This window comes from Mustela erminea, chromosome 3 (genome assembly GCF_009829155.1).
Source record: "Mustela erminea isolate mMusErm1 chromosome 3, mMusErm1.Pri, whole genome shotgun sequence".
Taxonomy (NCBI): domain Eukaryota; kingdom Metazoa; phylum Chordata; class Mammalia; order Carnivora; family Mustelidae; genus Mustela; species Mustela erminea.
Genome location: NC_045616.1, coordinates 18,308,255 through 18,322,459, shown reverse-complemented (window position 1 = coordinate 18,322,459; position 14,205 = coordinate 18,308,255). Strand labels below are relative to the sequence as shown.

The following is a 14,205-nucleotide window of genomic DNA, read 5'->3' as shown; positions in this document are numbered from 1 at the left end:
TGAGCCCCACGCTCAGCATGGAGTCTGCTTGAGATTCTCTCTCTTCTTCTACCTCTGCCCCTTCCCCACCCATGCTCTTCCACTCTCTAAATAAATCAACAAATCTTTAAAAAAAAAAAAAGCAAACTAGGAAATAAAAAAGGTATAATCCACAATCTCTTCTTGTTTGTTCTTTCTCCTCCAATAAGTACAAATATCCTTCTTTATAAGAAAACCTAATAAACTGCACTTGAAAAGAGCACAATTTGTAAAGCAGACATATTGTGCAATTACTCATTCAACAACTATTTATTAAGAACCCACTATCTTCCAAGGGCTATTTAAAGTAATGGAAATACAATAGTGAACAAATGCTCTTGCAGAGCTTAGGGCTCAGTAAGAGACAGAAAATTTAAAAAAATAAATAAAATATGTAACGTGAGAGATGGGAATGAATGTTATGTTAAAAAAAGTAAAGTAATGGGGCGCCTGGGTGGCTCAGTGGGTTAAAAAAAAGTAAAGTAAGAAAGTACCATAGACCTGAGGGCCCTTTCCACTATGATGATCAGGGCAAGATTCAACGACAAATGTGACATTAGAACAAACAGCTGGAAAAGGGAATAGACCTCCAGGAGAAGAGCTTCTGAAGTAAAGAGACTGGATGTGACCAAAGTCAGGCAGGTTTAGGACGTTAAGAGGTGAAGGTCAACGAGATAAGGTAGCGAACTGAGGGGGTTATAGATCACGAAGAACCTTAAAAGCAATCACAAGAAATTTAATTTCTATTGTAAAACTCATGGAAAGTCTTTGGTGGATTTGGAGCAAAGGAGGGATAGAATAAGATTTAGAATTTTAAAAAATCACTTTTAGAGTTCTTAATCTGATAATGGTAGAAAGCCATTTATACCACATTACCCTCCTTACAAGTAAAAATTATAACCACTAGACAAAATATTTTATTTTTCTATTATTTTTTAGAGAATGGGGGAGAGGCAGAGGGCCAGAAAGAGAGAGAATCCTGCTGCTCAGCACAGAGCCCCATGTGGGGCTTGATCTACGACCCTGATATCACAACCTGAGCCAAAATCAAGATCCAGACGCTTAACCAACTGGGACACCCACGCGCCTCTAGGCAAACTATCTTAAAAACAATGATTTGAAAGCACTGGAGGACAACTAAAAGCAGCTAGAAGTTAAGGGAATTCAACTCATTTATGACAAGAACCACACAAGGCGACAGATTCACATTTATACGTGTTTCCCCAATCCATGAAGATGGGTTGCTCAAAGAGAAAGCCTCAGATTTCTCTGGACAGGTCAGCAAACCCATTCTGTGGTACTGACCCAAGAAAAATTAAAATATATATCCACAAAGAGACTTGTACATAAATGTTCACAACAGCCTTATTCACAATAGCCAGAAACTGGAGACAACCCAAAGGTCCATCAACAGGAATATGAATAAACAGTGATATTTTTATAGGGTGAACTACTACTCAGTGACAAAAAAATAAAATAATAAATAAATAAAGGCTACAAGTAACATGAATGAATTCCAAACATTATGTTAGAAGATATGAGTCGGACACATTCGAGTCCATTTACACTGACTCAAAGAACAGACAAAACCAATCTATGGTGACAGAAAGTGAGGGCAAGAATGGAGGAATTGAAACTGGGCATTTTCCAGATGATGGTAATTTTCTTTAATTTGTTATGGATAGTGATAAAATGGGTGTATATAATTTCTGAACTCATAAACCGGACTCTTAAAATCTGGGCATTTTACTACAGGTAAATTGTATTTCAATAAAAAGCAGTAACTAACTCTAGCAGCTTTTAAACCTCACAAACATTCAGTCAATCCCAGCATATGGCAAAAATACGCCTTTCACTTCATTCATAACATGCTAACAACTTAAGTAACAACAGGCAGAAATTCAGCTTGTATGTGGACTATAATTACAATAAAATACCTTTCCTATAAGTGCAGATGATAATGTTAAGTATTTAAGCCTAGAAGTGTTCAAATACACGGTCACAGCCATACACTGTCTTTCAAGATTCAGCTTCATGAAGTATGCTTTTCCTGCCCTCTTTACATAAAGCTATTCATCCATTCATAGAATTCCAAAAGAAATGAAGTAATATGGATATTAAAGAAAATGCTCAAGCAAAATAATACAATAAATTTTATAAATATCAAATCCAAATGCCTACTTTCTTATACTCCATATAAAAAAACACATATTCAACAACAGTTAACAATAAATTGGACTATAAAGGCTTAAGGGGAATACATTTTGAGGACTGTTAGAGGAACATTATGATCTTAGAAACATTAGCTACCCATTTTTAAATGGAGATTTCTCAAGAACCTGTAAGAAGATATGATGAGATTTCACTGGAGTGTACAATGAAATAAGTAAATACTGTGAATAAGTTTGCCATGTAATTGGTAAAGTTAAGAACACTCTTAATAGGAGAAATTCACGTTAAACCTACTTCAAGCAAATTTAAGTGTCAAATATGTATTTAAAACCTCCCTAACAAACATATAAATGCATTTTTTAAAAAGGAGCAGGCTACTTGGAGAGCTTAAAATATGTCTCACATCTATTTCTCATCATCACATCTGTTACAGAGGAGCAGAGTAAATTTGGAATGTAAAATTATTTGGGGAGGAAAATTATATCATTAAATAAAAATATTCCATAATATCACAGGACACAGAAAAAAAATCACACAGCTAACACCTAGGTGTTACAGTTTAACGGCTTAGGAGTGTGAGTGTGATTACTTGTGTCAAATCCCAGCTCCTGGCACATTAAGGTCTCAGAAAATAGACAAATTAAGTCAATAATATCTGAAATGTAAATTTTACATTTAGTAGAGTAGGAATATCTGTAAGAGAACTCTAAACAGAATGTCAGAGGAGTACAATTGAATACAGGATTCAAGTTCTGTCCAAAGGGAAATTCACAATTTAATAAATGTCATCACAGAGGCATTATAACAAAAATGAAGAGAAAGCCGTCTTAGGAGGATGTAGGCAATGCTGATTAAAGAGAAGAAAACAAAACGCAAATAAGTGGTGGTGACATTTCAGTCTCGAGTCTCCAAAGAGATTAAGATAAAGTAGACTAAAAAAAAAAGTGAGATGGGATAAAATTTTATAATCCCCTCGATCATATTGGGCAAAAAGCTGCCATTAAGATTAGTTTTCAACCAGCCTCCCACTTACTGGCCCTAAACAGCAAAAGATGAAAAGGGGTGTTTTTAAAAATGAAATTAAAAATAAACACCTAAGATTTTTAACGTATTACTTAATTGAATCTGACTCTTTGAATTTGGAATTATTACCCAGAAATGTCCTCGTGCAAGAACTGCATAGGGAGTTCAGGCGAGTGAGCCCCTAAATTACCCAAAACACATTCGTTGTAAATACACCTTTGGTTCATTACCTAGGAAGTCTCTGCCATATATTTCTGTTGGAATTTGAATGATGGGCTCTATTTTGACATACAGCCTAAATAGTTATCAGAGCCAAAAAGGAACAGAGCACTCGAGCTGCTAGAGGCAGCATGACTGAAAAGGAACAAGGCTTCAGAAACAGATCTGATTCTCCTGTCAGTTTCACCACAGACCAACTGGGGGGAGGTGGTAAAGTTATATATATGTTGTTTTGTTTTGTTTTTTCCTTATTTTTTGTTTTATTTATTTATTTATTTATTTTGCAAACCCTTGTGTCGAGGGCTGACTTTCAATAGATCTCAGTGAGGGAGCTGCTCTGCTACACAGAAACCCTGATAAAATTCTATTTTATAAGGGTTTATTTTCTTCCTTTTCAAGGATATCATACATACACACAGAACTATGTAAACCACACTAGCACAGAAACATTGTGCCTGACATGGGAAAACTGTGGCAGCAAACACCTAGGTGGAAATATCGTATGATGGAGCAGGAGTGTGACGACTGTGTCAAATCTCAGCTCCACCACCTGCTCAGCTGCGTGACCCTGAACCAGTTATTTAATCCTTCCAAGCCTCAATTTTAGTTTCAACACAAACTCTAACTATTAAAAGGTTTGACAAGATGCAAAGCACTTAGTCGAGTATTTGGCCCACAATAAACAAAAGAAATGTTTGCTATGATCTTAAGAAAGAACAACAAAGCTGGAGGTATCACACTTCCAGATTTCAAGATATACTGCCAAGCTGTGGTAACCAAAACAGTATGGTACTGGCTAAAAACCAGACACAGAGATCAACGGAACAGAACAGAGAGCGCAGAAAACAACCCACACATACGGTCAACGAACCTATGACAAAGGAGGCAAGAACAGACAATGGGGAATAGACAGTGTCTTTGATACATGGCGCCAAGCAAGCTGGACAGCGACACGAGAAAGAATGAACCTGAACCACTTTCTCCAACCGTACACAAAAATAAACTTAAAATGCATTAAAGACCTCAATGTGAAACACATAATCAAAAAATTTCCAGAAGGAATCATAGCCAGTAAATATATTTGACATCAGCCATAGCAACTTATCTTTTTTTTAGTTGTATCTCTTTAGGCAAGAGAAATAAAAACAAAAATAAACTACTGGGTTCCCTGTCCAGCGGGGAGTCTGCTCCTCTCTCTCTCTCTACCCCTCTGCCCCTAATCCTGCTCATGCTCTCTCACTCACTCGCTCTCTCTCTCTCAAAATAAAATAAATAAAATCCTTTAAAAAATTAACTAATTAATTAAATACTGGAAACATGGCAGGATGTTTAGGCTTGCAAGTTCTACTTAACATCATATTAAAAGTCCTACTTAATGCAATAGGGTAAAAAAAAAAAAAAACAATAAAAAGCTGAACAAAACAAATAAAAGCTGAACAGACTGGAAAAGAAGAAATGAACTATCTCTATTCACGGACAACATAACTATCTATAAAGAAAATCACAAGGAACCCACAAAAAAACTGCTCTAACTAATTAATGAGTTTATCAAGGTTACAGAATACAGGGTCAATATACAAAAATCAATTGTGTTTCTACATACTAGCAATAAACAACTAAAAACCAGAATCTTAAAAATACTACCATTTATAACAACTCCAAAAACAAGAACTACTTAGGCACAAGTCTAACAAAGTATGTGCAGGATCTGTACGCTGAAAAATGAACAAAACTGATATAAAAAATCAAAGAGAACCTAAATACATGGAGAGTTATACTCAATATGGCTAAGAAACCATTTTTCCCCAAAGTAATCTATACATTAAACATAATTTCCATCAAACTCCCAGCTGGATTTTTTTTTTTTAAGATTTTATTTATTTATTTGACAGACAGAGATCACAGGTAGGCAGAGAGGCAGGCAGAGAGAGAGGGGGAAGCAGGCTCCCCGCTGAGCAGAGAGCCCGATGTGGGGCTCGATCCCAGAACCCTGGGATCATAACCTGAGCCGAAGCGAGAGGCTGTAACCCACTGAGCCACCCAGGTGCCCCCCAGCTGGATTTTTTTGTAGATCTAGAAAACTTGCTTTTCAAATTTATATGAAAAGTCAAAGAAACTAGAATATGCAAAACAATTATGATAAAACCCAAAGTTAGCAGACTTACAGTTCCTGATGTGAAGGCTTACTACAAAGCTAGAGTAATTAAAGCAGTATGATATAGGCATAGACAAAGAGATCAATGGAACCAAACACAAAAGTCCAGAGAAAGACTAACACAAATACATCAAATAATTTTTGACAAAGGGGCCAAGGCAATTCAGTGACAAAAGGATGTTATCAATAAATTATGCTGCATGTGCATAAATGAACATCTAAAATGAGCAACTATATGCAGAAAAAAGGAAATTTAATCTGCACGTTATACCAAATTAACTCAAAATGGATCTTATAGCTAAATGTAAAACATAAACCTATAAAAAAGAAGAAAACAAAGAGAAAATCTTTGTGACACTGCATTAGGCTACAAATTCTTAGATACAAAACCAAAAGCAGGAGTGATAAAAGAAAACTGAGAAGTCAAACTTCATCAAAATTAAAAGACTTTATTCTGCAAAAGCCACTGCTAAGAAAATGAAAACCTATGGACAAGGAGAAAGTATCTCCAAACCCCGCTGGAGAAAGGAAACACACCCCGAATATATAAAAAACTCAAAAACTCAACGGAAAGAAAACAAACACCCTCCCCACATTTTAACAACCTAGAGCAAAAGCATTCCCATACATTCTGTGTGCTGGGATTTACACCTGACTGTCCTTTAAATTACTATCATGGAACTTCCTTATCTGTCATAGTGTGAAAATAACAAGCAAAAGATCTAAACAGACATTTTACCCATGAAGATATATGGAGACAAGCAAGCACATACGAAGAACCCGAATTGCCAAGGAAATGATGAAAAAGAAAAACAAAGCTGGGGGCATCACGTTGCCTGATTTCAAGCTCTATTACAAAGCTGTGATCACCAAGACAGCATGGTACTGGCACAAAAACAGACACACAGATCAACTGAACAGAATAGAGAGCCCAGAAATGGACCCTCAAATCTAGGGTCAACTCATCTTCAACAAAGCAGGAAAAAATAATCAATAGAAAAAAGACAATCTCTTCAAAAAATGGTGCTGGGAAAATTGGACAGCCACATGCAGAAGAATGAAACTCGACCATTCTCTTACACCATACACAAAGATAAACTCAAAATGGACGAAAGGCCTCAGTGTGAGATAAGAATCCATCAAAATCCTAGAGCAGAACACAGGCAGTAACCTCTTCAACATCAGCCACAGCAAGTTCTTTCAAGACACATCTCCAAAGGCAAGAGAAACAAAAGCAAAAATGAACTTTTGGGACTTCATCAAGATAAAAAGCCTCTGCACAGCAAAGGAAACAGCCAACAAAACGAAGAGGCAATCCACAGAATGGGAGAAAATATTTGCAAACGACACTATATACAAGGGGCTGATATCCAATATCTATAAAGAACTCCTCAAATTCAACATCCAAAAAACAATTAATTGAGTCAAACAATGGTCAGAAGACATGAACACTTCTCCAAAGAAGACATACAAATGGCTAACAGACACATGAAAAAAGGTTCATCATCATTAGCCATCAGGGAGATTCAAATCGAAACCACATGGAGATACCACCTTACACCAGTTAGAAAGGCAAAAACTGACAAGGCAAGAAAACAACAAATGTTGGAGAAGTTGTGGACAAAGGGGAACCCTCTTATACTGTTGGTGGGAATGCAAGTTGGTGCAGCCACTTTGAAAAACGGTGTAGAGGTTCCAAAAAAATTAAAAATAGAGCTTCCCTCTGACTCAGCAATTGTACAACTGGGTATTTACCCCAAAGATACAGATGTAGTGAAAAGAAGGGCCATATGCAACCCAATATTCATAGCAGCAATGTTCACGACAGCCCAAGTGTGCCCTTCAACAGACAAATGGATAAAGATGATGTGGTCTATATATACAACCATCAGAAAGGATGAATACCCAGCTTTTGCATCAACATGGATGAAACTGGAGGAGATTATGCTGAGTGAAGTAAGTCAAGCAGAGAAAGTCAATTACATGGTTTCACTTATCTGTGGAACATAAGGAATAGCATGGAGGACATTAGGAGAAGCAAGGGAAAAATGAAGGGGCGGGGATTGGAGGGGGAGATGAACCATGAGAGACTATGGACTCCAGGAAACAAACTAAGGGTTTTAGAAAGGAAGGGGTAGGGGGATGGCTTGGCCTGGTGATGGGCGTTAAGGAGGGCATGGATGGCATGGAACACTGGGTATTATACACTAGCCATAAATCATGGAGCACTACCTCTAAAATTAATGATGTACTACATGTATGTAATGATGTACTACTTTATGTTGGGTAAACATAACATAATTAAGAAAAAAGATCATCCACTTAATTTGTTACTAGGAAAATACAAATTAAAAACACAAAATACCACTACAAACCTTAGTAGAATAGCTTTGATAAAAGCAACTGACAATACCAAGTAGTAACGGGTACAGGAACTCTCACGGAACACGGGGAGAATACGCAGTAATACCAATCCTTCACAGGTCCTTACAGGAAATCAGAGAGGAGGGAGAACACTTCCCAGCTGGTTTTGCAATGCCATTTTTCCCTGATGCTGCTGAAGACATCACAAGGAAACCACAGACTGATTTCTTTTAAGAACACAGACAGAAAAATTTTTAACAAAATATTAGCAAGCCAAATAGCAACATATAAAAGGACAATACTCCACAGGCAAGTGAGATTGATCCCAGGAAGACAGAGTGGGATGTAAACCTGAAAATCAGTTATGTAATAGAACCTACTAGGAGAAAAAGGTCAAAATCTCTATGATCCTCTTAACCTCCACTGAGTAAAGGTTACTGAAGAGCTCTGAAACACAGCTGTTGTGTTTGCCTCAAACCATTGACTTCGTTCGCTAATTGGTGCTCAACAAATACTGAATATATTCTGTGAGGCACTAACACAGACATACAGAAACAAACTAATTCTGTGATTCAGTTAAAATGCTGGAAGTCGTACACTCGGGTATGCAATTAAAAAGAAAAAACAAGGGACGCCTGGGTGGCTCAGTGGGTTAAAGCCTGTGCCTTCGGCTCAGGTCATGATCCCAGAGTCCTGGGATGGAGCCATGCGTTGGGCTCTCTGCTCGGAGGGGAGCCTGCTTCACCCCACCCTCTCTGCCTGACTCTCTGACTACTCACAAGTAGTTTCTGTCAAATAAATTAAATCTTAAAAAAAAAGAAAAGAAAAGAAAAGAAAAAAGAAAAAACAACTCTGCCCCAGTACTCAGGGGGGAAAAAAGGAGGACTGTCTCATTCTTTTTTTTTTTTTTTAAGATTTTATTTATTTATTTGACAGAGAGAGACACAGAGAGAGAGGGAACACACGCAGGAGTGGGAGAGGGAGACTGAGCAACCCAGGCATCCTGGACTGTCTCATTCCTATTCTGAAGTCACAGAGGCAAATTTTAAACTGGCAAGTAAAACTAAGTCACACTCTGGCAGCCAATATGTCTGGAAATAATTTTATAGGAATACATACCGTATATACTTTCTCTTTCCTAACTATCTCTCTATAAAACATTACTACCTTTAAAACCCTTAAGATACAATGATGTTTACATTCTTTTTTTTTTTTTTTTTTAAGACTTTACTTATTTATTTGACATAGAGAGAGAGATCACAAGTAGGTGGAGAGGCAGGCAAACAGAGAGGGGGAAGTAGGCTCCCGGCTGAGCAGAGAGCCAAATGAAGGGTTTGATCCTGGGACCCTGAGACCATGACAAAGGCAGAGGCTTAACCCACTGAGCCTCCCAGGCGCCCCGATGTTTGTCATTCTTATTGGCATAGGAGAGTCCTCTACCTTGTGGGGAGCAAGAATCCTCTGCCTGAATTTTTCAATGGTCTCTTGACCCATAGAAGACCAAGCACTGCCGAATGCCTCTGCTTTGTCTTGTGTGAGATGAATGGCCTCTAACTGCTGCTGCAAAGCCGCTGGCTTCACGTTGTGATACACCGCCTATGCAAGAGGAAAAAAAAAAAAATCATATATATCCCCAATATTCATACAGAGACCTCGGATTATAACCAAATACAAAATTATTTCTAAATGACTTAAATTAAAAGAATATTTCCTATTTTATTGTAGATCTTTTTTCTTGTTTTACCAATAATAATATACACAACTAGAAGATGCAGGGTCGAAAGGCCTAAACTATTCAGGCTACACGTCTCCATTTTTGCCTCTGTTTTAAGTAATCCTAATACCACTTAACGCAAAAACTTCTCTGCTTTAGCTGTGCAAATGGTACCCTAATTAAATGATCATTTCCTTATTTCACTTAACAATGTCAAAGAACTGTTTCAGGCTCAGTCGGTTAGGTATTTCCCTTGAGCTCAGGTCATGAACTCAGGGTTGTGGGATCGAGCCCCAAGCTGGGCTCCACATTCAGCAGGGAGTCTGCTTGCAATTCTCTCTCTCCCTTTGCTCGCCCTCCACCCCCATTCATGCTCTCTCTCTCTCCCTCTCTCAAATAAATAAATCTTTAAAACAAATAAAAAACAAAGAAATGTACAACAACTAACAAAAATTTTTCCAAGAAGCACTTTCTCAAAACTACCTTCATCTGTCAACTTCCTAGGTACTACATAATAAAATATTATAAACATTTCTAATAACAACTGTTCTATTTCTTAATCTAATTCTGGAACAAATTTCTCTTCAACCCCATGTTTCTCTGTCCCACTTAATTATCCTTTACTACTAGTAAAAGCTCCCCAGGGTTAAGAACAGTAATCATCTTAGTATCTGTAATCTGTACAAGGCTGTATGAAGTAGATGCCTGGGAGCCTGTCTTCCTAAACAGTGTCTGTTCACTAAAAGGCTCATGAAACTACAGTACTATTTAAACTTTTTTTTTTTGAAGATTTTATTTATTTATTTGACAGAGAGAGAGATCACAAGTAGGCAGAGAGGGAGGCAGAGAGAGAGGGGGGTAGCAGGCCTCCTGCTGAGCAAAGAGCCTGATGTGGAGCTCGATCCCAAGACCCTGAGATCATGACTTGAGCCAAAGACAGAGGCTTAACCCACTGAGCCACCCAGGTGCCCCTATTTAAGCTTTAATTTCACAAATATTCTACCAAGTCAACCTTCAGGAATTTACAGAGACTCTAATTTAAGCCCAGTAATGTGCTCGGTTTATAGAAGATGAGCTAAAGATATGATAGGTCCCTCACAAATTCAAAAGCTAGAGAAGGCTGACACACAGGAAATGATAAAAGACTAATGATGTGCTCCACCCTGATGAGCCAAGGATAAAAGGAATCCGAAGTAGGGGAATAATGCCAAGTGTAAGGGTCATGGCAGCAGTGAGAAGAGATGGGACTTGAACAGAAGCTTAGTGCGCTGAACACAGACAAAAGCAAGGGAAGCAAAATGGAAGCTCAGTAGGAAGAACTTGACAAAAGCCCTTTGACAACTACTTCTCTTCTAAATGTTTTATTTATCATCCTAGTTAAAGAAATCCCCCAAAATCATTGTTCTTAAATAAGAGGTGTTTGTTTCTCCAAGTTATCACACCATAAGTAACAATGAATAAAAATGTTTTATACCTGTCTCAAGTCAATGAAGTCTTGAGTCATGCTGTCAAATACTTTACTTATGCTACCCAACATTCAGATTTTTGGAAGAACACAATACTGTAGAAAAAAACCCATACATTCAACTTTTATTTTTTAAGATTTTATTTATTTATTTGACAGACAGAGATCACAAGCAGGCAGAGAGGCAGGCAGAGAGAGAGGAGGATGCAGGCTCCCTGCTGAGCAAAAAGCCCGATGGGGGCTCGATCCCAGGACCCTGGGACCCTGAAGACAGAGGCTTTAACCCACTGAGCCACCCAGGTGCCCCCTCAATTTTTTCTTTTAATACGTTAAAATTCTCAATTAGAATACATCCACAGCTCCCATCTGTACACTTCTTTTGAAGAAATAAAATGTTACAGCTACCAAAGCGGTACAAATCTGCAGTAAACAAACCATGGTTACAAAGTTTGGGGCACTTGGAATACCTGTTCTAAAATGAACGAGATTGTTTCGAGAACCAGATGAAGATCTTGTTTCTCCAGAGAAAACGCAGCCTGAAGTTTTTCTTCTTCTTCTTCACTGAAACTGTTCTCAGCCTAGAACATAAAAAGCAAGCTAGTAGCCCACATCAGGTATTCAAAACTTAAAACACTTGACAGAAGAGTCCCTGAAGATTCATATATTCATACATGGATGAGAAACTGAAAGGAGAAGTGTTTGTAAATTTCAATATCTCAAAATCACAGTACAATCGGAGAGTTGGATCACGCCAAATCAAGCTCATTTTGAATTTAAAAAAAGACATTAAGTTCTATGATTTACAGGAGATGGAAACTAACTGTAAATACCAAAAGAAATGGATATTTAGAAAAAATACTAGAACGTAAAACCCCAAAACGTTAATAACAATTAATAGGAATGTCCATCTTCCTCAAGCAAATATATTTACTGAGTATTTATTACATGCTATAGAGAAAGTTCACGTCCTCAAGTATACAATACTCAAGTTAGAATGGCACATAAAAACAAATATTCAAGTAATTTTCATTTTGAGGAGTTCTGCAAAAATGTGGGTTATGACAAGAGCATCTATAAAGCAGGAAATTAAGTCTTTTTTAGAATTTTAATACATATTTTCCAAAATCTCTATGTTATGCATTAACTTTATAACCAATATATCAAAGATAGTTAGCCACCTGAGTAGAATCTCTGCCTAGTCTCCTTTCTTTCATATCCAAAATAATCTCCTTGATCTAAACACACTGGTCTAGTAAGTATGAAAAATGTACACTACTAGAACAACTTTAAAATAAAAAGAACTACTTCATCCACACATACTAAAAACACCTTTCCATGCAGCCGCCTCTCCCTAACAGCAACATGGAGAAATTTCAGAAGTTCCTCGAGTACTTGCCTGGACAGCTTGGATGAGGTACACTTACACAGCTATTGAACTGAAGCAGCACTGGAACTTGAAGCAAGCGTATTTTGGAAGGCCAGTCGCCAGAACTCCCAGCCCCTACTACCTGTTTTACAACTGAGAAAATAGTGAACTGAATTTGGCCAAAAGGCCCATCACTTATCTCAAAGCAATATTCTGACTTAAAAGTTTCAGCATTTCTGTGACTACCATATATCTTCGTGAAATAAGGACCTATGGTACCAGATTTTATCAATATGCGGAATACAGCAATGATATTACATATATATAACCACTGAACCACATGTTGCATTAAATTCAATGGATATTTATAGTTTAACTTCCAAGTTAGTCCACTGGATTCCTTTTAACATACATCAAGTAAGTTGCTTCGACAAAACAGTATTAGTGATTGAGCAGGTAGAAAAATAAACTTCAGTGTCCCCAATATGTATAAGGAAGGGAGGTTTTTTAAAAAGATACACCACTGGGTGGCTCAGTGGGTTAAAGCCTCTGCCTTCGGCTCAGGTCATGATTCCAGGGTTCTGGGATCGAGCCCCGCATCAGGCTCTCTGTTCAGCGGGAGCCTGCTTCCTCCTCTCTCTTTGCCTGCCTCTCTGCTGCTTGTGGATCTCTGTCTGTCAAATAAATGAATAAAATCTTTAAAAAAAAAAAAAAAAAAAGGGGGACGCCTGGGTGGCTCAGTAGGTTAAGCCGCTGCCTTCGGCTCAGGTCATGATCCCGGGGTCCTGGGATCGAGTCCCGAATCGAGCTCCTTGCTCAGCAGGGAGCCTGCCTCTCTCTCCGCCTCTGCCTGCCTCTCTGCCTGCTTGTGTGCTTTCTCTCTCTCTCTTTCTGACAAATAAATTAAAAAAAAAAATCTTTAAAAAAAAGAATGCAAGGCAGTACTATATAGATTCACATGAAACAATCTCTGATAAAAGTGGTAAGTGAAGAAGATACACAAAAACACATGAACTACACATTTCTAAGTGTAAGCACTTTGTGTATGCAGATGTGTATTTACTAACACATGGAAAAAGATCTGCAATAGAAACCAAATTGGTGAAGGCTACCCCTGGGAAGGAGTGGTGGTTTTATGATACCTGAAAATTCTTTAGCACTCCTCCCTTCAAAAGATGGAGCCTAATTTCTTTCCCCTGAATGTGATCCAGGCTTAGTGAATTACTCCTAACAAAAAGAATATAGGGGTGCCTGGGTGGCTCAGTTGTTGAGCATTGGCCTTCGGCTCAGGTCATGATCCTGGGTCCTGGGATCAACCCCAGCATCGGGCTCCCTGCTCAGTGGGGAACCTGCTTCTCCCTCTCCCACTTCCCCTGCTTGTGTTTCCTCTCTCACTTCTGTCTCTCTCTGTCAAATAAATAAATTAAATCTTAAAAAAAAAAAAAGAATATAGTAAAAGTGAAGCTATGTGTTATCCCAGGCGAGTTCATAAAAAGGACACACCTCCCTCTTTTGGGTCACTGGTTCTGGATGAAGTCAACTTCCATGTCGAAAGGAAAGGCTTGTGTAGCAAGTAACTGAGGCCTCCCACCAGGCAGCCATAATGGAAAGAAATCCTCCAACGCCAGCCAAACCTTCAGTTACAGCAGCCCAAACAAAATCTGACAGCACCCTCACCAGAACCCCGAGCCAGAATCACCCAGCCAAGC

At 38.2% G+C, this 14,205-nt stretch overlaps 1 protein-coding gene across 1 annotated transcript in view; it reads right to left on the bottom strand.

The window, feature by feature from the left end:
• Nucleotides 1–14,205, bottom strand: part of COMMD10 (COMM domain containing 10) — a 196,581-nt gene that overhangs the window by 176,126 nt on the left and 6,250 nt on the right. The window contains exons 3-4 of the mRNA XM_032335406.1: nt 11,598–11,708; nt 9,392–9,547 (exon numbers count right to left, since the gene is read on the bottom strand). Of these exons, the coding sequence (XP_032191297.1) occupies nt 9,392–9,547; nt 11,598–11,708 (267 nt within the window). The remainder of the gene's footprint in view (nt 1–9,391; nt 9,548–11,597; nt 11,709–14,205) is intronic.